At 51.1% G+C, this 27,518-nt stretch overlaps 1 protein-coding gene across 1 annotated transcript in view; it reads right to left on the bottom strand.

Moving 5' to 3' along the window:
- Positions 1-7,108: 7,108 nt before the first annotated feature.
- Positions 7,109-27,518, bottom strand: part of PPIP5K1 (diphosphoinositol pentakisphosphate kinase 1) — a gene marked incomplete at its 5' end in the record, with an annotated part of 45,095 nt that continues 24,685 nt past the window's right edge. The window contains 6 exons of the mRNA XM_082321028.1: positions 7,109-7,838; positions 9,101-9,214; positions 9,648-9,785; positions 16,784-16,963; positions 19,511-19,573; positions 23,490-23,612. Coding sequence (XP_082177154.1) covers positions 7,144-7,838; positions 9,101-9,214; positions 9,648-9,785; positions 16,784-16,963; positions 19,511-19,573; positions 23,490-23,612 — 1,313 coding nt within the window. The 3' untranslated portion in view covers positions 7,109-7,143. The remainder of the gene's footprint in view (positions 7,839-9,100; positions 9,215-9,647; positions 9,786-16,783; positions 16,964-19,510; positions 19,574-23,489; positions 23,613-27,518) is intronic.

The following is a 27,518-nucleotide window of genomic DNA, read 5'->3' as shown; positions in this document are numbered from 1 at the left end:
GGAGTTTCTAGGGAAATGGTTTATTTTGCATTTAATTTATATATTTATTTTTTTATGTTAAGCTGCATTTTGTGTGGATTTAATATTTTAATTTATACATGTTAACATGACACCATATGCTCTTAGTGTCAGTTCAGAGGTTTCTCGGTACAAATACTTAGATGCTGCAATGTAAACAACAACAACAACAACAACATAAAAAGACCATAGAGAACTTGCTGGCAGCAGAAGGGGTCTCTGCTTGCAGCCTGCAAGCCTGTGTCTAAAACCCAGCAGCTGCAGGAGAAAGCCTGAGGCTAGCAGCCCCTTGCCTAGGAGCAGCCAGCCCTTTGGACACAGCCCTTGCTAGGGGCACGTGAGCTTCCTCAGGGATTTAGGAAATCCCTGCCCTGTGCTGTACTCGTTTTAACCATGGACTCACGGTGCGTCTGCCGGAAGAATAAGTGTCATTGTAACCCGATGGGGTCAGCGTCCATGAATGTTGGTTACGGCAAGCAACTGCAGGCAGTGCCACAGCTGCTCCTGCTTCCCCGGACGCTGCCGGGGTTTTGCCTCCAGCGCTGCGGGGAGAGCCTGGCTCAGCCGCCGGTGGGACTGGCTGCCAGCCAGCGCGGCCGCAGGATGCCAGACACCAGAGGAACAAGCGTGACCCTCATGGACTGGCTCCCGGGATCCCTAAGCGTGGCTAGGTGTAAAAGCTAATGCACTAACTTTAGATAGACCCACACATGAATGTTTTCTCAGTTTTAAACTTGAAGCAATTCTGACTAAGCAGCAGTAATAGTGAGGCTTTGCAAGGTGCCTGCATCCTCCAGGCAGGAGCGCGGCCGGTGGCATGGGCTCGGTAAGACACCGGCCCTCCGCCCGCTGCGCTCCCGCGCTCCGCAGCTCTGCTGCTTGGACAGCTTTATCCTACACCAGTTCGCTTCCCGGTCCTCAAGGCTCCACACTTTTTTTTTAGTCTTTTGTGGCAGTCTCTGCTGCCTTCAGCTTCTCTCCTTCCCTCTCTGTCTTCCTCCCCTTGTCCTCCCTCCCCCCCATCTTAAAAAACTACGGGGAAAGAGACTTGTAAAAATGCCAATTTGTAAAGAGGCTGGCCCTGCTTGGCCTGCAGGAGCCAGCAGACCCCATCCAGAGCCAGGGTAATACAACACTATAGAGAGAAACAGTTCAACTCTGCTTTTGCTTGTTTCTGCATGTGGGCAACAACGCGTAATCTTCCTGTATGTAATAGGTACAAAATACTATTTTAAACCTATAATTAAAAAAAAGTGAACGTCTTAACTGTATTGAAATGGCAACTTGTGCTCCTAGCTTCTTCTATGCTAAATGTTTTAAGAACAGAGCCCTGATTCTTTTCTTCAGCATCATGTTTCTATTTGAATTTAGTTCCTTGAGTTCTGTCCTTTTGCCCATTTCCATGTGAAACACTCTGTAACTAACTGCTGTCAAGAGAGGAGCCCGACACATTAATAATAAAGCCACATTAATTGCGAACAAGAACACTTCCAACTGTTTCAAACTGTTCTTTGAGTGGGTCCATGCTGTAGGCAGGGGGCACGCAGCCTCGGCTACCGTACCTTCGCTCCAGCGCTGGCCAGCGGCCCCCAGCCCGTGAGTTCAGGCGAGCGCCGATGGGTTCAGGTGAGCCCCGATGGGTTCAGGCGAGCGCCGATGGGTTCAGGCGAGCGCCGATGGGTTCAGGCGAGCCCCCGCTGTTCCACCGACCCCACGCCTTCGCTCGCAGCCGCTCAAGCGTCCTGCGGCCCCAGGAGGGACGGGCACGGGCACGGCCGGGGCACAGCGCCTGCCTGGGACACCCGCCCCCCCCCTCGGCCCCAGCAGGGTGACGTACAGCCCCAGCGACTGATGTACAGTCCCAGATGCACGGCACCACGCGCTGCCCATCCCTATTGCAACAGCGGGCCTTCGTACCTCTCTAGCGCTCCAAACCGACCTCTGAAGGGGAAGCCGCTTTATTTCAGCTCTTTTAGCTACCTGGCAGAAAACCAGGACAGCATCCCTCTGCTCTGCCCGGGCTGGGCAGCAGGCAGGAGGGGCTGACGCCCGGCTCTGCTCCTGCCTGCGTGTCCTCGGGAGGAAACGCAACGGCACAGCAGAATGCAAGGGAAAAGGGAAGCAGGTACGGGCTACGACCCGCAGAAGAGAGGCCATCATGGCCACGGAGCGTACCACAGCTTGTGCAGCATGCAATGGAGGCTCGGGCAGCTGCCAAAGCTGTTGCTGACAGGGGAGGGACCACAAACCATTACCATAACCCAGGAACTATTTCCAGAGCTGCTTTCCAGCTAAACAAGCATAGGGATATGGCCATGCTCCTGCTAACTGAGAAGCTGTGACTGTACATGCGTTTCCCAAAGGCATACGGTGTTGGGAGGCTAAGGACCTGTTCAGCACCATCCTGCAGAGCAGAGCTCCCCAGCCAGCTGTTGAGATGGACCATGCAGGCTGTGGTGAACACATCTACTACAGGCTGTTCTGCAGGAGAAGGGAGGCAAAATCAGGTTAGCGTAGCAGAAAACCCAAGCGGCAGCATGCAGGGAAGTGCAGTAAATCACGCAAGCATGTCCTGAGGAAGCAATGCTCCTCCGGCAATGAGCAGGAGTACGCTGCGGCTGGGGAGCTTTCAAGTGCCCATGAACCTGGATAGAGGCATCAGTGTTGACCCATGGGCGGGTGTCTGCAAGGAGGAACTGGATCAGCCCAGACCTCCAGAGCAGGCTTTGCCTTGGCTTTGCCAGGGCTACACTTCAGCGACAAATTGGACTTCTGTCAACTCAAACAAGAAGAGGCAAGCAGCAATCCTTCAAACTCCTGGGCCTCTTGTTCCCCTATGGCCCGCCAACAGAGCAGGCATCAGCTGGGCAGCGCTGGAGCCAAGTCCTGGACTGCAGGAGGAGGGGGAATGGGACTCTCACACCAAGGACAGAAACCAGCTGTCCTCGGCTGGTAGGCTGAGCCCATCACTTGCTGCGGAGGACTTGGGGAGATAAGGGTTAGTAATTTGCGGGGAAGTGGCATGGCTCTGAGAAACCAGAAGAACAGATAAGTGAAAGACAGGTCCCAGTAAGGCAACGACAAGGCCTCAGCTCCTTCAGTATTTGCAAACCGATGAGCCAGGGGCACGTCCAAGGCAATAGCAGCGAGACTGAGTTTGGTCTTGCGTCAGCGACCAGGGCTGCCTGGACCTCACCACGCCAAAGGCCCAAGGCCTGCACGTGCCGTACAACCTGACAGTTTCTCCAGCTCCAAGGACTCTGCTCGTACATGCTGACTGACAAGAGGACCTGGCACTTGCCACACAAGTGGCCCCACAAGCCATTGCCATCCTCTGGCTACTTGGTATAGAGTTGGTATTTCCCGCCTGTTCTGCCGCACGGCCCGGACCCATTTCTCTATACTGCTTTCCCATTGCACACGGTGACAACAATTCAGGAAGAGTTTTGCTTACGGCATCTGCCAGGGATTTGACAAACCTGACCCAAACTATCCCAGCTACTGTAGGCAAGGTTTGTGGTTGCACCCAGCTAGAGACACAGGACCATGCAGCAGCCGTTTGTGCACAGCACTACTTATGCAGCCCAAAAGCATTTGAAACTGCAGCTTATGCATCAGCATAGATTTGAGGAGCCAGAACTGGCTTTGGCAGGATCAAGCCAAAACCATCAGCTCCTGCCATTGTATCCAGAAATTGTGCAATTGTCCGTTTCTTTTTTCCCTCCTTTGTGACTCACAGGACTCCCGTACACCACCCTTCTGTTTGGAAGGGGCTTTATCGTTAATCACTGCTGCTGCTAAGCCAAGAAAAACATGGTAGAGATACTTCATAAGAGCAGGCGGTCAGTGCTCAGATTTCCCAACACCCTGCAGGTGTTCATTTGGAAGCGTTAGAGCATCATGAAAGACCACAAACTTCTCGGCAGAGGCAGCTATTAAGCAGCTCTTTTAAAATAAAGGGCACCGTCCCTTCTTGGCCTGCCTATCCAAGAGAGCAGACGGACTAGAACCCCGTTCTTGCACCGCTGCAGGCAGCCCAGCTTTCCTGGCTGCCTGCGGGACAATACTGGCCTTTCGGTTCAGGACATTGGCTTCCACAGCACAAGCACTACTAGCCACAAGCAACCAGGCTGTCTCCCTGTTACTCTGCCCTGCATCAGGAAGCCCTCTGACCCTGCAAACTATCCGGAGAACAAAACTTCACACAATTGCCAGCATGCAAAGTACCGATGCAGCCAGATAATTACTGGCTAGAGGACTCCAGTAACGAAAAGACATATTCAGAAGCCAAAATTAGACACTAATTAGAATTTGTAGAAATATTGTCAATTTAGGGATAGGGAGGTTTGTATTTTTCATCACAACAAAAACCCTTTTGGCCTCTCCTGGGCCCGCTCTCTCACCGGGCTGCAGAGCCACAGCAGAGCCGCAGCTGCGAGCTGCTTCCCAAGCATCATTCCCTTTTCATTTCCAGGTGAAGAAACGGGCTGAAGGTTGGGGAACATTATAAATAACTGTGGTTCTTGTGAGTGACAGCCATCTGCCCAGGAATTCAACTACTGCAGCACTCCCCTGTCCCTTCTTGCAGAACACGGCCTTCAGAGCCTCGCAGGAAAGGCCACGTTTGGGATGACGTGGCACGCCCGCGGCAGCAGCTCTTGGGCAGCGCTACCGCGGCCAAGCCGTGGAAGCACAAGGGCGCTGCAGCCTGCAGCCGCGTCCTCCGGGGGAAAGACGACAGAGCGCCCTCGGGGCTCCCCTGCACCCCGAGCCCAGCCTGCACCCCGAGCCCAGCCTGCCTCCTGCGCAGCACGGCAGCAGGGCAGCTGGCACTGAGAGCCTCCCCTGGCTCTTCCCTTGCAGCGCCGGGGGAGCAGCCGGGCAGGAGATCTGCCGGGCATTCGTACACAGCCCGGCCATCCCACCAGCAGGCTCCAGGGCCCTGGAAGAGGCGAGCGCTCAGCTGCGTGGGGGTGAGCACCCGAGAGCCCGGCCCTCACCCCACAAGACCCTGCTCCGTGACTGGCTCGTGCCGCCGCGGAAGGAGCCATGGCAATGCGAGCTTGTGGCAGGTGATGCTGGGTCCATCGCGGCAACCACCCTGCCCAGGCCTGGGCCACGGTCCCGCTCTGTGGGTGCCGCGGTGGGCGCTGCCTCCCCCAGACAGAAACATGCAAATCCTGGCAGGAGGCAGCTCTGGTGCCCGGCAGGGACCCTGCTGCTGGAGCAGCGGTGCTGGCGGTGGCAGGTGCCACACGCTACTGGCCCTGGGAGGGCCCGGGCAGGACGGCGGGATCAGGGGCGCGGGCACTGCCGTAGGCGCAGCGGGACCTGGTGCTGCTCTGCCTCCCGCATTCCTGCGGCCAGCTCTCGGGGCAGGGGCACGCTGCAGGCCCGCAGCCTCGGCCCGACGGGGACTGGCCAGGGCATCCGTTCCTCCAGGTCTTTAATGCAGGGTTGCCAGCGAAAGCCAGAGTGCTGCCATGCGGCACGAGGCAGGCCCTTCTCCCAGACCCCCGCACACATCCATACGAGAGCAGGCTGGCACAGTCCTGTGGAAGAGGGAGCCAGGCTTCCTCCTAGCACGGTGCTGCACTCGAGGCAGCTGTACGACTGCTGTATTTCAAGTGCAAGTAAAGGTGACCTTTCTTAAACACCCAAACTGGCAGCTAGGGATCATCAGGCACGAGGAAGAGGACACAGTACCCAGGACACGCTTGGATCTAATGAGAAGGCATAGACCAAGTGAAAGGAGCCGACACGCTGCCCCAGCATCTTCGTTCTACCGCAAACCAACCTGGGAAGCCAGGACCTCTTCCCCAGTATAACCAGTTCTTCTGCGAAGGAAAAAAGAGGTGTCTGGCCTCCTTGAGCAAAGCCCCACGCCTGTGCGCTCACTTCAGTCGTGACTTCAGCCACAGTTCCTCTTCCAGGACGGCAGAGAAGGAGCAGGGCTGGCTGTCCCAGGCACCTGCAAGCTCTGGCACACACACGCTGCTGCGCAAGTCAGCATCAGAGACAGAGAGACGCCAGACCCACAGCATAGGTTTACTGTGAACACACATCATCACAACACAGCGCGGAGATCTTTGGGCACAGCTTCACAAAAACACAGATCCTAGCTACAGACAAACACACAGACTTGTTCATAAATACAGGAGGCGCAGGAGGCACAGCCCTGGCCTGCACTCAGGATGCGGCAGGGACACCCGTGTCAATCTTGCCCTCAGGCTTGTGCTCACAAGTCATTTACATAAATATGTATTAAATACTTTTCATTTTATATATAATAAAGATTTCTCCTTATTGGTTTCTAATAATCCTGATTCGTTCAAATAGCAGTTTCTTTTAATTTCTGTCACCAAGACTTCAGAGCTGTACCCTGCCTGACCCTTGGGGACTAGAAAAAAACCCGTGTGTGTCCTCCCTGCCCACCTCTCTCAGGCTGGATCCCCAGGCTCCCGCCTGCCTGCCCCAGCCCAGCAGGAAAACATTCAAGTCCACGCCAAAGAGACGTTTTCTTGCAAGTGGCAGTCTTGAACCTGATCCCCTCATTACTCTCCTTCCCGCACTCATTCAGAATGCTTGCTGCTTCTCCTAGTCTTCCTGCCATGGACTCTCTGGACCTGGTTTTGGTGGCCAGTGGTGGGAATTGAGAGAGGAAGAAGGAAGGAACAGAGAGGAGGTTGGTGGTTGTGATGGATCCGATTACTTTGGGCCCAGAATGCCTTTCTCTGAAGGCTATGGGCCAAAAAATCTCAAGGGAGCATCTGTCCCCTTTGGACTGACCACCCCAAAAGCCTTCGCTGCACCAGTCCTCTGACTCTGCTGTCCCAGTGAGCATACAGCCCTTGGGACACCAACGCAGCCCCATGTCCCTGCCCCATGGAGGTGCCATGCCAGTACCAAGACTGCATTTGTTCTTCAAGGCAGATGGGGCATCGTCTCTTGCCGAGTGGCAAAGAGCTGGCTTGTGGAGGAGCAGAGCAGACTCTTCCACCCCCCAGAGTCCTGTGGCCTTGGGACATGGCTTGTGCTGTGGACAGCCAGCTGCATGAGGTGCTGTGCAGGAAGCTGGGCTGCCTCCGGGCTAGAAGCGCTTGCAGTGTGCTGTCCAGCGAGCCGCTAATTCTGCTGATCCTCCCGACACAGTGGCTGCAGCTCCTCCGTGCTTTTCTCAGGAGGCAGTGGCTGCACCTGGCACGGGTGACCAGACAGAAGCTGGCGTGACACAGCACTGTCCCCCAGCAGCTCCTTGCCCATATGCTCTGGGTCCAACACCTCTCCCAGCAGCTCCTCTTCACGGGGCACCAAGACCTCCTTGGACAGCCCTGACTGATCCACGCCCATCATTCCCCCTGTGCACCCCTCACCTGGCTTCACTCTCTCCCCAGCCAGCCTTATATCAGACCCTGCACCACACTTTGGGTTCCCTGTGTTACCTGGCTCTAACATTTCCCCAGCTGATTCTTCTTCATCCAGCTCCATCACGCTCTTCTCCTCTGGGTTAGAGTCCTCCTCCGCCAGCTCCTTCTTGCACAGCTCCAGGACCCTGCCTGGCTCTGGGCCCTTATTCCAGGTCAGGGGCTCTGGGGCACTTGGCTCCGCCACCGACAACCCAGACATCCCCACCTCCACGTCCAGCCCTCTGCCTGGAGGCTGCCTCTCCCCCTGCTCAGGGGACTGGCTACTCAGCTGCTCCTCGCCTTTGGGGGGACTGATGGAAAGTTTCTCAGTGAAGCTGAAACGAGCGCAGTTGTCCACAGAGGTTGGGGAGGATGGGCCTGCACTGGAGACAGTACTGGAGGGGCCGCTGCTGTCTGCAAAGAGGAAGAAAAAAATCTTAAACATTTAGCTGGTATTTCCCCAGCCCAAAGCCTGGGCAGGCCCAAGCTGTCGCAGTCCCACAGTTCTACAACCAATGCGTGCGGGTCGTCTACACGCCATGCAAGCTGGCAGGGGCGTGCAGCTGCTCTTAGGTGTGTTTCTGGCAGCTCAGCTGATGAAAGCCCAAGCACAAACCCCACACTTACATCTCGTCCTACAGTGCTACGTTGGCATATAGCCAAGAGGGGATTCTGTTGTCATTATAGAGCAAAATGTGAAATGTGATGTTGGGCTTTGCGCTGAAAAGCCCTTTCTTTCAGTCCCTCGTTATTACAGAACGCTCTCAGCTTCAGCTTTGCTCCTCCTGGTTCCTGACACACACAATCCCTGAATGTTGAGCTAGAGTCACCACTGGAAGAAGAAATATTGCTTCTCCACTAATGCTTATTCTTGCCTTATATTGTACAATGAGCAAAACTAGAGAACGGATCTAGATTATACCTAATCCGATAAAGGGGGGAAGATTAAACAACTGTTTTCAGTCAGATCAGTTCCCTGACCTTGCTGCCCACGCAAACACGCGCTGCTCCTGGCACACGGAGCGTACAGTCAGGAGAAGAGCAGGACTGCTCCTTCAGCGGCAACCTTGACTTGTGTTATTAAGGCACTTGCTGTGCAGCCGTTGGCTAATGCTTTCCCCTCCGAGTGCCACTCAGATCTGCGAAGGGGACTAACTAACAGTCATCAGCTCTGCAGAGACTGTGACAGGCGAGGCCCAGGAGCTGCGGAAAAGCCTGTAAGCGAAGAACTAAACCACTCGCTGTCCTATACAGAGCTCTGGGTGAGGCATGTACGTGGCTGGTTAGGAAAGGAAGGCGTTTCCACATGCCAGCACTGAGCTGGCCATGTGTCATGGAGAATCACAAAACTTCAGATGAAAATGAAGTGCATTCAGGCCCTCCATGTCCCAGTGCACAAAGCAGAGGATGTCTGGAGAGACAGCATCCATCCAACAGTAGATGTTCCCATGATATACAATACTACAGAGGGTCCCTTTTTGCATCTTTCTTTGGAAGCTTTTTCACAAGGCATATGACTACTTTCCCTTTTACTTGTTTCCCCTTTCTGTTTCTGTTCCTTCAAGGGCAGAGTATAGAAACCCTGAGCACCAATACTTGGCTCCCCCCCTTTGGCACCCTTGACTTCCCTCCCTCACCATCACATTCACCCCTGATCGAGAAGGGAGCACACTCACACCAAGGGGGCTTATCCGAACGCTGGCGCAATGGCAAAGAGGATGACGACAGGATTCGCTGGGACATAAAGGGGTCTCCTGGTATTTGGCTGCCAATCATTGAATCAAACAAAGCTTCAAGAAAAAAAATACATAGATCAGTAATATTCAGACAGACATAAAGGAATGGCTCATAGCCCAGCAGCCACAAGCAGGCACGCCGGGAAGAGCTCAACAACAGCGCCAATTCAGAGCCATGCCTGTCCCTCAGCTCCTGGGAATCTGAGGCTCAGATTTCCCAAGCTGGAGTTTGTATCCACGTCACTGTACTTATCAGCCACAGACAGACCTGACCGATTACTTGTCTCTCCCGTAAGTGGCCTAGGATGGCTCTGAGCTGGATCCCATAGCTCGCTCCTGAGCTGGAACACCCTGGAACAGGTTTCAGAGACTGAGCTTATTGCCCGTCCTGTCAGGCTGATCTGTCCCGATAATGTGAAAGGCCAAAAGGTCTCCTTGCCTCGACTCTGTTCTGGCTTACCCAGAGACAAGCCCACCTCACCAGTACCTGCAGTAGACTGGACATGCGATTCGCTGCAACTCCTGCACACAGCTGTCAGGAACTCGTTGACCTGTCGCAAAGAGAGGGAGTTGTGCAGGGTCTCCAGGGGATAAATGGTGGGAACCATGGAACAGCCTTCAAAACCTGGAAAGAAACCCAATCAGAAAATGAATAGAGCAAACAGCAACCTAAATCCATGCAGGACCACTCATGGCTGAAGGAGCTGGGCAGTCTGAGAATCAAACAACAGGCACACTCAGGCCTAAGGTCACCTCTTCTAGGCCAAGAAAATCGCCACTAGGCAATCACATGCAGTAACAGACCTGAAAGCAAGCGTCCAGGCACACGCAGAAGGAGGGGGAAGAGGAGGAAACCTATCTAGCAGCAGCCGCGTTTGCTGCAAAGCCTGGGACCCTTTTGCTAAAATACATGGTTCTGATGGAGAACTTGGCACAGTGCCGCACACTTTACAGAAGCTGCACAGAATTGGAGTGAAGTCAACAGAATTTCCACGGAAGGACTCCCACCACTGGCGACACCCCAGCCTGGACACAGCCCACCCTCGCCCCATCAGCAAGGCAGGGCACAGTGCTACAAAGGCGGGGAGCGGCAGAACCTCCCTCCTGACAGCAGACCCTCCGGTGCGCGCCGGACAGACTGACTCCCAGGGAAGGGCTGGGCACGCGTTTGCATTATTTGTCCCCTTAACAAGACTTCACTGCCAGCAAACCCAGAATTAGTAGAAATAGGCATCTCAACATTTAACAGACCCTTGCTCAGAGCTAAGCTGCATCACAACCGTTCACAATAAATTCTTTGCTACTCAAGCCAGCGGAGTATTGCGGCAAAGCATCTTCCTCCTCATCCAAGCTTCTCGGCAAAGCTTTGTGGCACCGAGCCAACCCGAAACTGTCGGAGGAGCAAGGAAGAAACGAACGAGTCTCTGGGCATATGGGAGTGAGGCCTCCTCCTGCTCTGCACCTCTTGAGTTTAAAGGCCTCTAAACTTCTTAAGCTCAGGCTTCCCTTTCTGTGACTCCCTAGCTCCCTCTGAGGAGCTCAAAAAGACCCTGGGAAGGAACGGGGTTTGCTCCTACAGAGAAGGAAAATTACTTTGAAATGCAGAAAGTACAACAGCTCTTGATGCACTCCTGTGTCAGGGTTGCTGCCCAGCACACTGGCAGGCTAAAATTGGTCCCTGCAGCTTGGCAGCAGCTAAGGAGAAGACCGAGAGCACCTGGATTATCCGCTAAGTGCAGTTGCTGTTCCAGGCACCTCCGGGACAGTCTCTGCTCCAATCCGCTCACCTAACCCAGTGCTGCAAGAGGCAAAGAGCCAGCAGATGGTATTTAGAGTGAATCCACATGCCATACGAGGAGGCTGCAGACCAGATCATCACCAGTTTGCAGCGCTGCAGAGACATTCACTGCCATAACAGCTACTGGCGATAAATCCCTCCGGACCGTCCAGAGAGGTTACCTATGCCACAAGGGGCCTACAAACAGCAATTCAAGACACGAAGGATAACGAATCCTTGGCTAGGACAAACGAATGTAAGACACCAGAAGAACACCGTGCTTTTCTGTCCCTTGCTGAGAAGTCCTTAGAGTGGAAGTGCTGAGTAAGGAAGAGTATCTGTTCATTATTTTCTCATAGGCATTCTGGGAGACAGAGCTAAAGGAAAAGGGCGAGGGCAAGACTTAAACAGCCACGTGGAGATGGCTGTGGAGCAGCACAGCGTGAGGCTAATGTCATTTCACAACAGAATCTGGTTCAAGAGGGGCCAAAGTTGTCTCAGCTATTGGGGTCTCCGAAGAAAAAGGGAAGAAGTTTGAATGTAACATAGGGCAAAGCAACGTAGTTACAAGATACGCTGGAGGCACTGATGGGGATCTGAGTGCTTGGGCACTCCTCTAATAAAGAGAGGATACGAAAGGTCCAGTGTTAAAGGAAACATGGAACACTGACAGCGCTACGGATGTGAGACGATACACCTATACCCCCAAAGTGCCAAATGCCTGCTCGCACAGCTCTGCTCAGCACTGCGTCACTTAACCAGTGTCAGGCAAGCACAGAAAAAGGCAGAAGTTCCCCTTCTCAAGGTGAAGCCCTGCTATTTTCAAGGAATCCCTCTCGTTTGTATATGGCAGCCCGCTTCCCTGCACACCTCCCTTGACCTGCTTAGCTGCTGCGGAGAGGCCAGCAAGGGCAGGTTCATGCCACCACAGCAGAGCCAAAGCAGAAGTTACCGCTACGGACCATCGTCCTCACGTGCATCGCAGCAGCCAGAGTCCCCAGCGAAGGCTCTGACCGCTGCGGCACCACACACAGCAAAGAACTGACATCTTAGGGAAGGGGTAACAAAAATAAAGCATGAGTGCAAACCACAGGAGCCTTCCCAGCCCGACAGTCACCCAGTGCTGACCACTCGGTGCTGCTGATGCTTCCTCAAACTTCTCCTGGGGCCTGCAGGGCGGGAGTCCGTGATGCGGACAACAGCACAAGAAATTAGACAGAATTCCATTCATTTTATATAAAGTCAAACAGCAGCCCAGGGAGGAACAAGTTTGATTTTCCATTTCATTCAGGTTTGACTACACTAGCTGCATTAGGGGTGCAGAGGGCAATCTGCTTCCTCCACAGTGAGGCCTGCCCTGCCGGGAGAGGCACGTGGCGGGGGGCTGCAGGCCATATTAGCTAAAAATGAATCCCAAAGCCAACGGTAATCTTCTCCAGGCAAGGAGTACAGCGTGGTTATGTCTCCGAAATTTTTGTTCAGTAAATTAGGAAGAAATTATCTGTTCAAGTAAAGAAAACAAGATTTGGTTATGGAAAAGACCTTAAGACACACAAGGCAGAGGAGTCTGCCGAGTATGTATTATTTTGGATGTCCAAGGAGACTGCGCGCGATGGGGGGGAGAGCTATGGGGGAATCTCCAGCCTGAATCGATAACGCAGCAGCATCCTGACGCAGCAGCAGAGAGAACGGTGCTGCCCGAAGAGCCGTTCTGCAGGTGAGAGCGCCTGAGGTACAATCCGGCTAAAGGATTACAAGTCCTGTTTTGACTGTCCCAGGCACGCTGATGCCAAAGCTGAAGGCCCACCCACGTTACAGCTGAGTTAACTACGTTCCAGTTTGAGCTCTTCTCCCCAGAGATTCACGTGCTTGGCCTGGGCACACTTTACTGCACACTGTCAGAGAGTCTACTCAGTGTAAACGCAGTTTATGAAGAAGTCTTCCAGATAGATGTTCAAGGAGGGAGTGACTCTCCCCTTAGAGTAAGACTGTTTCAGAGCTGCCTAGTACCGACACACAACACTTAATAAGAATATTAAGAAGGTGGTTTGGGTATAAGGACCCTTTTGCAGAGATCACCTAGCACACTACGCCATATAAAGCAAATGGAGACCTGCACATATCTCACGTCTTCCATCTAAACCAGAGAATCCCAGATTTCTAGGAGACTCCAGCAGGCAGCAGGAACACACAGATATAACTCTTGTGAACAGCTACCTCTTAGCAGATGACCTCAAAGAAAGAGTCAAGCACCACCACCTTTTCACCTGGACTACACAATGATGAATTCTGAAATAGCCAGCACCTACTTTATGATTACCTGGCTTGAACGCCAAGCAAATACATGACAGATCTCCGAGTGAAGCCTATATGCTGTGTTACCCTACCGCTCTTTCACTGCAGATGTAACGGGTACTTTCATCCATTTAGTTCTATCTCCCTCAGTCACCCTGAGGTCTGAAAGAAAATTCAACCAAAGGTGTTAGCAGCAGAACTAAAATAAGCAGATTTTTATACTGGGGAAAGGGAAGAACAAGGGAGAAAACAAGACCTTGAATTCATTTGCATCTTCTTGATTACTGCAGGAGATGTCCCAGTCTAAACCCTCAAGAGGAAATCAATACCATTTCATTAAGAGGAAGCATCTAATTTGAATCAAGGTAACACAAAGTTTCCTAAATTCTATGTATGTCCCAGAGAGACAAGAAGAAAGCTTACTGTGTAATACGAGTTAGGAAAGTTGAGTTTATATGGATCGCATACACCCCCCGGCATGGCATCAGTGTTGGTGTGTTTATCCTTCAGAGCTGGTAATTCAGCAGAACGCCCGGGAGCCAGCAGACTTCCTGGCTAGTGGGCATGACAAGGAGCAGCCTTCAAGTAGTCCAAATGGCACATTCCTCAGCTTTACTAAGACTGAGCTGAGGTCCCAAACACGGCGAGCTTCTCTACTAACAGAGTGGGCTCGTTAAAAGAGAGCACGTACTTGCTGCTGCAGCAGGCTGGCAAGTAGAGAGCAGCCGAACTGCTGTCAGCCAACAGACAAAGACAGAGGCCAAGGAAGACGCAGGTGAGAAGTCTTTCTGGTCCAAAGCAATCCTTTTTGTGTATTATATTTTTGTCTGAGAGTTCTAAACATTACTACACACAATGTGATTAGCAGAAGTTGCCGAGTTACCACCCAGCTCTCCAGTTGTGAACTCTACGTTGGAGTGGAGAGGGTGCCTGTTCCTTCCTACTGGAGATCCTGAAAGCAACAGGCAGACCAGCGGCGCCTGGCACATCCCCAGAAGGTCCGTACGCCAAAGGTCCGTACGCCAGCTCTTCTGGATAAAGAAGCACTTGCCCAGTCTCAGCACAGATTCCGAAGGGCATGGGAGAAAGCGCACTCAGCAAGTTCCTCTCCAACACGCTTGGTCAGTCCAGCCTTATTTTGTTGGGAGAGCATATTTGTATGTATTTATATATGTATACACGATATGTACATGAACGAGGATTTTTGCTAACCAGCCTTTCTATATTTAAGCTGTACGGTCAGCCTGAAGGTCTATCCCAGTTCAGCACCTCTCTGCCCACAGTGCCAGAAGCAGCTACAGCTGAAGGGGTACGAGACCAGACAGCACGTAGTGACTCTTCCCCCAAGCGGTCGCCCAGACTCCAGTGACCTGCGGCTCAGAACTGCTCTGAACCTGATGCGTCTCTTCCACATTCTCCAGTCTCCCCTTGAACTCAGTTAAGCTCCTAACACCCCCATGTACCGTGGTGAGGAGTTTCACTCTGCGTGGAAAAAAATCACTTTTGTCTGAAGCTGCCTTACTCACTCCATTAGAAACCTCCTAGCTCCTGCACTGGAACACTGAACCGCAGATCCCCACCACCCCTCTCCTCTCTCACACACAGCTTTCCCAGACTGAAAATTTCTACCTTTTCCACATTGTCCCAAGCGGTGATGGTCAGATCAGAGCCCACCATTTTATATATGGGTTTGGGGCTGTTTCCCCTTGTCATTTAAATTTATTTATGCTGAACATCAGCTGCTGTTTTACTGCTTGCTCATCACCACAGGGTCATTCTCTGTTTCTTCACAGCTGACCTTTGGCTTCAGCACCACTGTAGTTCATTACCAACATGAACTTACTTCACACTCTTCTTTTTCCCAGCCACGACCACACAGACAAGCACAGGTTCCCAGACAGATCGCTTCAGGGCTCCACCGTTGATCTTCCCAACTATGGATGCCAACTGCATACTTTTAACTCCCCAGTTCTATCTTTTAATTCATGTTTTCTTTGTCTGGATAGAAGTACGGTTAAAAGCCAAGAGAGAGGATAGGAGTATGTAGTTTTCACAAGGAGGGGAAGTTGGGCTGTCAGCTACAGAGACCAGAGAAACGTCTGCTCTGAGAAGAACCCCAGCAGGAATCCCAAACACGCTAATTAACTGTGGGCTTGACGACAGACTGAGAAAACAGCAAGAAAGAACTCACTGATTGCAGAGATCTGATTTCCACACAGGAAGGCTGCTACGCTGCGGTACGCAACTCGTACGTTTGGCTTCATCGGGGCAGGCTGCACAACCCAGCACCGTGCTGCAATATTTGGCATATCGCTGCCCCGGGCACCGAGTTCATTTCCTCTCCCTACCGGAGCTCACAGGAGATGGCTGAGGTTGGCAGCAGGGGAAGCTCAGCTTTGGCTTTGGAGCACTCTGCTGTGTTCCAGCATTTCTTCCCTTGAAGCAATTTTGCTCCTCTTTAGTATTTGTTGCTAGGAGACAAAGGATTGTCCTAATTATACACGAAAAGTAACTGCCATCTCCCAATTGCCTACTTGACAGAAAGGGCCATATCCAGAAAAAACAGACCGTGTAAGAAAAATTCCCTTTTCCAGGCTCTGATCCCGTTGCTTCACTACATGAACAGCTATACTGTCTCTGCCCCTTCCACCTATGGGTCTGAATGAAAAAGAAGGTCATGCATCACACCATACAGCTCAGCAAGCCACATGCACCAAGCAGGTTTTATGGTGCCAGCCCTAGCTAGCTGCCCCTCTCAGAGGGGAATCTTTCTACTTGGCTTAGAAGCACTGAGACCTCAATGCATCAGGCTTCCCGTCTGCGCCAGAGGCTGACAAATACCAGAGAAACAGCAGCAAGCGTTGATTTACAAAATCTAGATTCAGTACCGAAATCGCCTGCCTCTTCCCGCCAGAGACATGACACGCTGCAAAGGTCCTAACAGGCAGAACAGATGCCATGCAATGCGGCCACACAGAAGCTCGGTTTCTACCCTATCTTAGCTTGGTCTCTCTAGAAACAACACAATCCCACAAGCACTCACTTCCCCAAAATTCCCACAGCAAGTTCACTCTGCATGTGACCAGCTGCAGCGCCTCCTTAATCTTCTTTCTTCCCGTACTCTTATTTCTCACTTTGGTTCCTCTGTTAATAACGGGACACCTTGCAGCACCCCACTGAGACCCACACAGGGGTATCATGTCAGCAGGGCATCCCACCGGTAGGAGCTCAGCATCTAACTGAAGGAAGCTTAAGGGCTTACCCTGGCTAAAGGAAGGAGGCAACGAACAAGTGCCAAAGATGGAAAGAGCACAGTTACAGCCACACGAAGAGCACCGGCTCCATGTGGAAAGGCTACTGCCTAAGGCTCCAAAACTGCCGGGTGCAACAGCCCACACAGCTTGCTGCAGCAGCAGCCCAGAGATTTAAGGGATGCGGTGAGGGAAACGCTTTCCTTTTTAGAAGCAAAGCATACTTTGCATTCTCAAGCAGACAGTGGTCCCTGCTCAGCTACAAGAGCATGGGACCAAGGCAGCTGCAGCGTGCAGTACCGTAAAGACACTCCAAGTCATCCTGCCCTGAGATCAGCCAGCTCCTGAAGAGGCGCAGGTGGTAGGAGCACTGCTGGAGGTGATGGGCTAGAGCGGCATCCAGGGAGATGTTCCGGCTCGTGGCACAGTCAGAGGAAAAACGGCGCAGCAACTGGGCAACGTGGTGGTGCTCAAACGCATCTGGAGGAAAGGGGGCCATAAAGAGTGAGAGGAGAGGGGCAGGAGCAGCTGAGGACAGAGAAATTGTGGAGACGTGGGGATGGAGCTGCCAGCACCAGGGCCGCTGGGTGGGAAAGACCCACGGCACACGCTGAAGCCCAATCCCTCCCACAGCAGCAGGTCAGGAACACCCTCAGAGCTACGTACCCGCAGCCATGCTGCAGCAGGCCAGCCTCCCACCCGGCCCAGCCTTTGCCAAACACAGCTCCAGCGCAGGGGCAGTCCCTGAGCAGCGAGGTTTCATCTTTGTAAGTGGAAGTCTGACAAACGAATAAATTTTAGGACACGTTCCAAGTCCAATACAGATAAGAAGGTCAGGCCCACACTCGCCCTCCCCCAGCTGAGACAAGAAACCCAGACTGCCAAGAGAGCATTCGAGTCCTGGATCCAAACGCAGCCAGCCACCTCAGCACACGAAGAGAGCGAACGACCCGGCGTCCAACGACCGGAGGCTGGGAAAGGGACGCTGGGGGACAGCAGGGTTTGGCTCAGAGCACAGCGCTTGGGGCGTGGAAGAACAGAGGGGGCACAGAAGTGCTGACCTCCCCCTCTAGACTCTCGGAACAGCCCTGTGCAATCTTCTGTGACATCCTTGCATGGCAGACAAGATACTAGCACGCAGGCATGTCTTCTCCTCCACGTATACAGCCTCAGGACTCATGTCACGCTCCCAAGACTCACGAGACCAGGGCATGAAGCATCTGGCCTGACGCTGTGCTTGGCCACTGCTCTGGTTCACCCATCCCATTTCACCACATAGAGGCAGCTCTTCAGAAACAAAATCCAGATTCAGAGCTGTGAATAGCTTTTGCATCCTCAGGCGAGTGGTTCGTGTGGCTAAACATCCTTCCTGCTAAAAACAGTGCCAAGCCTAGACCAAATATACCTAACTTCAAGCTCACACCCGCTGAACCCCTCTCTTTGTTTTCTTGATTAAGGAGCACTTTGCCATTGGAAATATTCACTGGGTTCTGGGGAAAAACCTGATGCCCAGTTTCACTTCATTGTATTTGGGGCAGGGGCAGTTGCTTTACAGTGTGGCTTAGGAAAGACTGGTGCTTGGTACAAGTTTTGCTGGCAAGATAGAATGACACATCCTGCTGACATACACCACGTGAGCTCAGATGGTATCCAGACATACAAACAAATCGAGCAGCTGGCCACTCAGGGAAAAACAAAACCAAGCAAACACAGAAAATAGGTTCTCTTCAGATATCTGAAACAGTAAAGCCACATTTAGCTGCCCCTTCCCCTTTCATCTTTCCCAAAACTTTGGTCTTCATAACAGTCTTCTGAACTTCTTCCATCTTCCAGATCATGCAGAGCACAATTTCTTCATATTTACTAAGCAACAAGATTGCAGAAGCAGCCTTGATCACATAAGACAGAAATACTTAACCTGACATCTGTCAGTGATCTGCTTTGGTTCTAACTTGTCTCAACAGCAGGAGCCATGAGGTAGGAGCGGTGCTGTGAAACGAACCTTTTCAGAAGCTTCTGTGCAAGGCTCGGATAATAAACACTAGTTCAAGGCATCTGCTACCACAGAGCTAATGGTCCTTAGCCTCAAAAGACTCACAGTTCAGGTGTTAGGTTAGTAGCAATATGAAGCAGAGATAGTGGGTCAACAGAAGCACTGTCAGACATCCTCCTTTACCAAGCCTCTTCATAGCTCCTAGCACGACAGGAGTGGAGCAGGTTGCATCCCCCTGGGTGGCATGGTGCCGATCCCTTCCTACCTCGGGAAGGCAGCAGGCCAGAGCAAACACTGTCTGCCAACAGCAGATGAGTGAAAGTTCTGGAGAGACACCATTCCCAGGATAACGTCTGCAGGAAAGGCGAGCCTGCTCCCACCGACACCGCCATGCTTGGGGGAACCAAGGGACCACCCTAACAGACAAGTTTGCAAATAGGAAGCCATGAGGTTACCAGTACTCCTAAGATGACTGTGCTGAGGAATATCACGCGCAGAGGGAATGCTGTTAGCACCTCCTTCTCTCCCACCGTAGACCGTGGTCTTCCAGGTGACACGTGGGTACCTCAGGCTACCCTTGTTTTGGTCCTGCAAATCTGCATTGTAGAAACTGAGGACCTAAGCTGCTGATGCTCTTATAGAACACAGAGTGGATATCCGCCCCCCCCAAATCCAACAGTATTCTCCCCTCGACACCCACCACCCGAAAAGGGAGCGTGAAAGAAGGCCTTAATGTCAGCAGTGGAATTAAATGCTGCTTTAGGAGTCCATTCACAGAGCCACCGCTCTTGCTCTTTCACCTGGGACACAAATACCTCGGGGGACAGCAGAGGAACCACTAAGCAGTAACAGAGGATGAATGAACAAGTTAGTCACAACGAGACAATGGGGGAAGGTGAAGCATGTTTGGACACCAGATACACAGACACAAAAAAACCACAAGAAGGCTGAGAGGAGAATATGTGCAGAGACAACTGAATGTGAGCATGGGGTTAGAAATGTGAGGGAACGTCAAATCAAGGAAGCAAACGTACCATTAGTCGGATGCTTTGCAAACGACACAGAAAATCGTTTTACGGCTGGCATAGACAAGAGCTCTGAGGAAATAAAAACAGATCATCTCAGTTAAAAGCCTGCTTCTGAGGATCCCCCAACCTTCATATGCTTGCAGCTACCCTGCCAGATTCACCTTCTTCCTCACCCCATAAGACGTGCCCCCGTTGGCGCTGCTGCGGCACCCCGGCGGTCTCTGCCTGCAGGTCTGACCGAACCTCTGGGCTCCCTTCCGCTGCCCTGCCAGGGCCTCCCCCGGCACTACAAAGACCTCGGCCGCGCTCTCAGTCACAGACAGCATCTCATACCTTCCCACCGCACTTCAGCCATCCTGAGAGCAACCCAGGCTCAGTCCAGCGCAAGATGCAGTTAGGCCATGCTCACAGCCGCAGGAGCACACGGCCAAGCAAGCAGCAGCACCACAGCAGGATAGTTCTCAGGATTCACCTCTGCCCGAGGAACACGACAACTGTTCTGCAGAGGAACTGAAGGGCCCTGGCACAGGTAAGTGCAGCTCAAAACATCCTCTTAATGCAAGCTAAACGGGGCTATTTATGAGTTTAAAGCTAAACCAACTAACTAACTAGGCAACAAACAGAAGACCCATGAAGACACGCCTCTACGGTTCTGTTGCTCAAAGCATTTCAGTACAGAAGAGGTCTGGGGATACGCCTGTCAGAGTGGTCCTCGGGCTTCCCCTGGCCATGTCCCAGGCCAGGCCAAGCTCTCCCATAGAAATCACACATCGGAAAGACAGTGCAAGGGCAGATTCTGTCCATCTAATGGGGTGCAAACAGATGAGCTTTAAAAGACATGGATTAGTCTCCATATGCACCAAAAAAAACCGGCTGAAAACATCAGCTTATTCCCACTCTGGAAATTCCTCAGCTATCATGGGAAAAATGGCCTAGATCAGACCATCTGTATGTAGGATTTGATGTGAGACCCCAGCCAATCACACCTTTTGCTGCTATTCAGGAACTTCTAGGAAATATTAGAAAATGTTTTTATTTCTCTCTCACATTTCATGTGTCCATTCTACCTAGCCAATAGGGTCTGTATGCCTATCCCTCTACACCGAGGTTAGGAGATACATGTATGAATTTAGGCTCCACCCCCCCATTGTGCTCCTCTAGCTGCATCCACTGGCTTGGCCAAATAATACATTTAAACCAACTCTCAAACTTGCTGCAATTTCCTTCACCAGCACAACAGCCCTAAAAATTTGTTTTCTTTCTCTAACTCAACAAATAGAGCATGACAATCCTCCCCACACATGCAATCCCTTAGAAGTGTCCAAGTCCTGGAGCTGCAGTCAGCCAGCTGGTAACCATCTCCATTCCACCCCACATCTCCCCCTTGCCTTTACAGCACATCGATTTAAATGGTAATGCAACATAGCTTGCTGGATCCCTGGCTTCAGACAAGCCAACTTCAAATCACAACCACCAGCGGACCTTCCCTCAGCCTGAGGTTGGGACACAACTTTCCACTGAAGTGCTCCTTAGCCCTCTTCCAGCCCCAAGCGAAAAAGACTTCAGAAATAAGGGCCATTTTAACTTCACTTGAGCAAGTGTTTGATGAAGTGCTATAAGCCATGCACCACACCTTGAAGCATCACAGCCATGAAAAAAATATCAAAGAGTTCATGCAAAGATGTGCTCCAGAATCTGAAGGTTTTTAAACATTGTTAGTCTGATGACTGTGAAAAAGGCCTTGATACAAATGTACTCCAAGAGTCTGCTGTAGCTGCTGTGTCACTTACTGTATTCAGCTCTAGTGATGTTTGGTTTAAATGCCACTGTTCAGCATATCATTGGTGCTCATTTATGCAGGAACATGCAGATCAAGGGCTTATTTCACATTCCAGACTACCTCCCTGAGCAGCTAAACGCCCTTCTGCCTCCTACTTGTTTTTCCAAGCCCCCCGCTTCTTCCTCACAATTGCTCTTATTGCAGCAAGGCGCTGGTAGCACAGGGTGCCATAGCACACTAAGAAACATGAAAAAAGAAGTGTAACACCAAGATGAACAATTCTGGGCTGTTAGTCACACACTAATTAAATAAGTCTGCCTTTTAAGCACTCGAGGGTACAACTGCGTCCCAGCATGCAGAGACCTTGTCACTGAATTTAGGCTAATGCAGCAGGACTCTGCTCTGGACCTGGAATGCGAGTAGCCAGTCGCAGGCACACTCCTGCTACGTAGCCTCCAGAGAAAGGCAGCACAGCACCAGGACTGAGCAGAATCTGTTCTGTTCCCAGCTGGGTGCAGAGTGAGCAGTCTTTGACGCTTTTCCCCGAGAATTAGTGCTGCCTTGGATTCACGCTGCTTGCAGAGTTACGGAAGAAAAGCAGCCAGAGCCCTGGCTGGCCATTTCAGCGGCTCTCCTGGTAGTCACACCCCCGCCTCGTGCCAAACACCATGAGCTTATTCTGGGACCTACGAGTAGCCAGCGCTTGCTGCCGTGAGCAGCTCAGACTGGTACAGCAGGGTTTCAAACCCTCCCAGTTCACCCTCTATCACTGACGGCCTGCTGTGTGCTAGGGAGCTCCCTGAAGAGGGGAGAAGCAACACCGTTTTCTCTTACACAGTGAAAAGCAGCACAGAAAGCCAGTATGCATAACGGTCTCAATACAATTCTTGAAGTTCCAATAGGTCTGAGAATAGGATAGCATCTTTCCACCCTGGTTTGCTAGGCCTTTTTCCTTGTCTCAAAACTGGACAAAAATCCAAACGAACCAGCCTCCTGTTTTCCCCAAAGGCCCCAAGTTACTGCCTTAATCATCTCCCCACCTTGTAATCCACCAGTGCTAGTGTTCATTATGATCCCGATAAGGAAAGCACTCAGGCTCTGTAAAGTCTTGATTAAAACACCATTTGTTAGAACTAAGAGAAAAAGGAAAATGAGAGGATAGATAATCTCACAGATGCTGGGAAGCCCGAGTTGTGCGACATTAGGTGGGTGTCCAGCTAGGGCACAGCCTGCTGTGCAGATCCTGTCCGTGGAGCGGTTTGTTCAATGCTGCTCAACTCAGCGCTCCAACAGGTGGTATGTTAATCAGTACTTACAGAGTCCGAGTGCCTTTCTTACCGGGATCACAACGGACACTCGCACTGGTGCGTTACACCCCTCCAGCTCCTCCGGGATACCTCCGTCTCTCCCTGTGCTCCAGTTTCCTTGACAGCAGCACCACGCTCTCTGCTTCTCAGTGCACGACGCACTAGTACTAACTGCGGATCAGTCTGCGGCTGGCAACACCCCTTCGCCCACGTGCACTGGGCAACATCTACACTAATGACCCAAATAACATTTTACCAGACTGTCTTGCCAAACTTTAAGGCAATTTCTGCAGAACTGCACAATAACTAGACTTTCCAGTCCTTTTGCAGTATTTAATCCAAGCATCCCACTTACCACAAGCATTTCAGGCACATTACACTTGCTTTCTGACAGCTACCTCGGACTCGTCTGTGTGCCCAGCCCTACTCTAATACCCATCGTACCCACCCCCAAGCATATCGTTCTGCCTTTGGGATGGCTCCATCTTCCATAGGGTGAGGATTACTGTCTCCACAAAAGCTTCATTTAGCATCAGCAAGACCACCAAGGTAAGCAAGATGATGTGATGCGCTGGATTTCCATACCAGGACAAACCTATTTAATACCTAGACCAATAAATCCTCCTCCTCAACAGCAAGGAGTATTAAAGCATCAGACCCAAATCAGACCCCAGCAATACCACACATCAGCATAAAACTCCTCGCACAATGTCAGCTCCTGTCTTGTCCTAGCAAGGATCATAATTTCTTGGGATATGATAAAATGCATTACTGTAGATGCGGCGAACGTTCACATTCAACTGTCATTCTTCTTAGCAGTCTAAGTCTTTGCCTCAGTAGCATCCTGAGACACCAAAGTCCACACATTAACCACCTGCTGCACGGGGAACACACATACCGTCTTTGTATGTCAGGCTGCTGGCAAACTTTTTGCCATGGCTGCGTGCGTAGTCCTGGAGGTTGGGGGCACTGGAGGAGCCTCCCAGCACAGTGGTGCTAAACAGGCCGGTGCATTGTGACCCTGGAAAGGCATGGAAGGTGTTAGTATTATATCTCCACTGCATGCAACTACAGAAAAGCAGGGTTAGTCAAAGAATGAGGAATGAACTGGCCACTTCGCAGGCAATCTCAGGAAAAAAAAAAAAAAATGATGCCAGGGAGCATAGGGAGGCAGTATTCCCCATTCTAAATTCAGTAGTGCCAAATGCACAACAGGTAGCCCAAAACTCAGCACCAGGAAAGTTCTTAACTCCGTCCAGGGGTTTATTTCCATTTGGCTTTCTTGCCCTGACCTAGGAGAAACACCCTGACACCCTCTACTCAGCAAATCTACATACTCAAGTCAGAAAAGCCAGGATGCCAAATCACTGATGTTCATGCCACAGGGCTTCATTTCTCTGCTCTTCTGCCCTTTCTCTTTGGAAAGTTCCTTTTTCTGTAGGACACCAAGAAGAAGAAAGGACTGCCTGATCTGTTGATCAGCAAATGTGCATTAATCACTCTGTAAAGTAGTACGGAGAGCAACGTCACCAGAGAGCTTTCTTTCACAAGCTGCTGCCCACATGACATGTCACATCCACTTGGTCATGTCTTGCTACTCCAGAGCAGGTCCAATTGCTTCATGCACTGCCCTTGCAAAGCACCAGATGCGCACACAGCATGGAACTTTGCTCACCCTATGGCGAGGAATATGGCATGCAAGATGGTCTCAGGCCTAGGAGGGCAACCTAATACCGGTGGCTTTGGCAACTGCTGGTGTTTGCTTCTCCAAGGCACAGTGTTCTGCAGAGTGACTTGACTTTTATGTGATATTTAGGGAACACTGGGCGTTTGAAACAGGATTCTTTCGACTGAGGAAAGCAATTGTGAGCGAGACAAAACCTTATTATGGGCCAGACAAAGCCACCAATTGGCTACAAATTCTCTGCTAAACTGTTTTGATGCTGCATTCTGTACTGAGAACACCAGCTGCTAAAACCAACATTACTCCCACATACAAAAGGCTTCCAGAAACAAGCAGGTTGATCTTATTCCACCTTGTCTGCCAAGGCAAAAAACCTGACATACTGCCTATTAGTATTTAACTAGAACAGTGTAACTGTTACTACTGTTAAAAAGATCCTGCCTATATTGCAAGCAGCTCTTGATTCTAAAATACAGCATCATAGCACGATTTAGGTTGGAAGGAACCTACAGAGGCTTCTTTCCCAACACCCCAGCAGGGCCAACTTGGATCAGCTTGCTAGGGTTTGTCCAGTCAAGTTTTGAATACCTCCAAGAAAGGAGATTTCACAACCTCTCTGGGCCTCTGTTCCAATATCTGGCACGTTCATGGTGAAAAATTTGTTCCTCCCAGCTAACTGGAATTTCCCATGCTGCAACTCGCATCTGTTGGTTCTCATCCCATCACCACGCGCCTTGGAGGGCAGTCTGTCTCCATCTGCTCTGTAACCTCCCATTTAGGTGGCTGAACAGCATTGAGGTCTCCACTCCCCACAGCTTCTGATCTGAACAAGCCCTGCTCTCTCAGCTTCTCCTCACAGGTCGTGTGCTTCAGCCCCCATCCCCTCCACTGCCCCTCAATGCGCTTACCCCCACTCCATCCACACCCTCTTGCACTAGGGAGCCCAGGACACGACAGCAGTGCTTCAGACGCCGTCTCACAAGAGGTGAATAGAGGGGAAGAACCAAATCCCTCAGCCTGATGGCTGTACTCCTGCCAACCCAGCAAAGCATGCCGTTGGCCCTCCTCGGTGTAAGGGCACACCGCTGCCTCACGTCCACTCCTTGCTCTTCAAGACCCCAGCTCTTTCTCTGTAAAGCTCCTTTTTAGCCAGAGCTTCTTTGGAGAAAACACACAGATCCTGAGTTTTGAGTTATTCACACGTAAGCTCTAAGCTGACAATATCTGCTCCTGGGAACAGCGGGGGACGACCGAAAGAGTTCTCATATGCACTGAACTTAAGCTGCTCCACCACTGTGACACTGCTGGTAGCTTTCCACAGGACAGACTCGCACATCCGTGTCCTTGGGCAGACAGACAAAGAACTCTTGCCTGCAAGGTGACTGATACACAAGTCTTAGAAAATTTCCTCCTAATGCCTTAAACTGAAGCTCAGTGCTGACTCGGCATGAACTGGAATCTGTCAGAATGCAAACAAACTTTTGTCAAGCAGCAGCCAGGATGATGCACCTAATCGTCCTTCCATGGCTTAAAAACAAACAAACAAACAACCCAACAGACTCATTTACTGGCAGATAAAAATGGAACACAAGATTTTTATGACTTTCTGTCTTGAGCAACCTCGTGCCACTAATCATTAAGCTAAGGATATCCCAGTGCTTCTGCTGTCCTACAGCAGACAGAGGCATTTTGTCAGCACCCTCAAGCCAGAAGAGAATTACAAAGATGACTACGGATGACAACAGTTGTCTACAGTGAACTCTAGGAGACCACTGTAGCCAAAGTTCACACACACACACACACACACACACACACACACACACACACACACATCCTAAAGAACATAATGGTACACGAGCCATTTGGATTTAAGATGTAGCAACATTTGCTAGAAATTACGTATGTGCTGGATCTCTTTTGTGTATTTAATTTTCAGATGTACATTCAATGTTTCAGATGTTTAAAAAATGGACATCCCTTATTTCCCTACAGGAATGTGAGTCTCAGCACAAAGTTTCATGCCCACCGGCAATACACCACCTCTATTGCTCAAAGAGCAAGGAGCAATTTTAGCCCGTTTTGAAGTGTTTTTGCAAGCAAAGAAAGGCACTGAAACTTCCCTAGGCTTCTCAAGCTAGAAGCATGCACACTATTGCAGAAAAGCCACAATAATGCACTTGCTCCTGCCCAGAAAAACGTGGCATACTCCAAAGCACCGCTGTGCATAGACAAAGCAAGCTGCAGCCCGCCCCTTTTCCAAACAGACATTTCAAGGCATTTTTTAAATGACAGTAAAGACACAATTCTGGCAGGTACGGCAGCAGGGTTATTACTGGAGTTCTGTCCTGCTCCCCATTCTTGCATGCCTAAACATATGAGGTTATACCTGAACAGACGTTCTCCCAGAGAATCCATTCTCCCAGAGATAACGATAGCCAGCCACTGACCAGGTCAGGCAACAGGAGACAGGCTCGATTTCAGAAAAGCTCAGAAACACCAGGTAGTATCTGAATGAACCCCCTCATAGCACAGCTGCTGAGACAAGTATTAAAGCCAAAGTTCAAGCTCCCGGGAGTTCTAGATTATTTCTCCCAGAGAGAGCATGTTTCAGATCCTAAAGTGGGAAGAAATTAGATTGCTACAAAACGAGCAGGAAAGGAATCATGAAGATTCCTTGAAGAGCTTGACTTTTACAGGTAAAGAGGCATCCTTCTTCTTAACATTTCTCAGGTTAAGAGACATTCACAGAAACACGGACATCCTAATAACCAGGGACTGTGCAAGCTAGCGTCGCACCACAGGTCTCTCCTGCTCAACCCTTCTGTGCCTGCAGCTGCAAGGCTCTATAGAGAAGAACGATGGCTGAGCTGAGTATCCAGCTAGAGGTTTACTGTCACAGATCAGGTCTATCCATTCCTACTCAAAGTTTTGTCTCTGCAGAGCTTCACAGTTGGGAGAGTGACCAGCAAAGGCTTCCCAGCAAGGCAAGTCAGGCAAGAACCTGAAATTAAACCTGCCGGGATCACATTTCAAATTTTGTTGTCAAGGAAAAGTAGTACTGTACAAGGGTCCAGTGGAGTAGTAGTCTTCTCTATCGCCAAAGCAGACATTCCTCAGAAACCTGGAAAAGGCTGTAGTAAATAGGCTGTAATATCTGCTTTCCAGAGCACATGGCTTCTGGTACTCAGACATCCAAACAGTGAAGACAGTTTGCATGTAGCGTTTGACGTACTCAGTAATTCT

The sequence above is a fragment of the Platalea leucorodia genome, assembly GCF_965183815.1.
Source record: "Platalea leucorodia genome assembly, chromosome: 9".
NCBI lineage: Eukaryota > Metazoa > Chordata > Aves > Pelecaniformes > Threskiornithidae > Platalea > Platalea leucorodia.
This window is presented reverse-complemented; position numbering and strand designations above follow the sequence as displayed.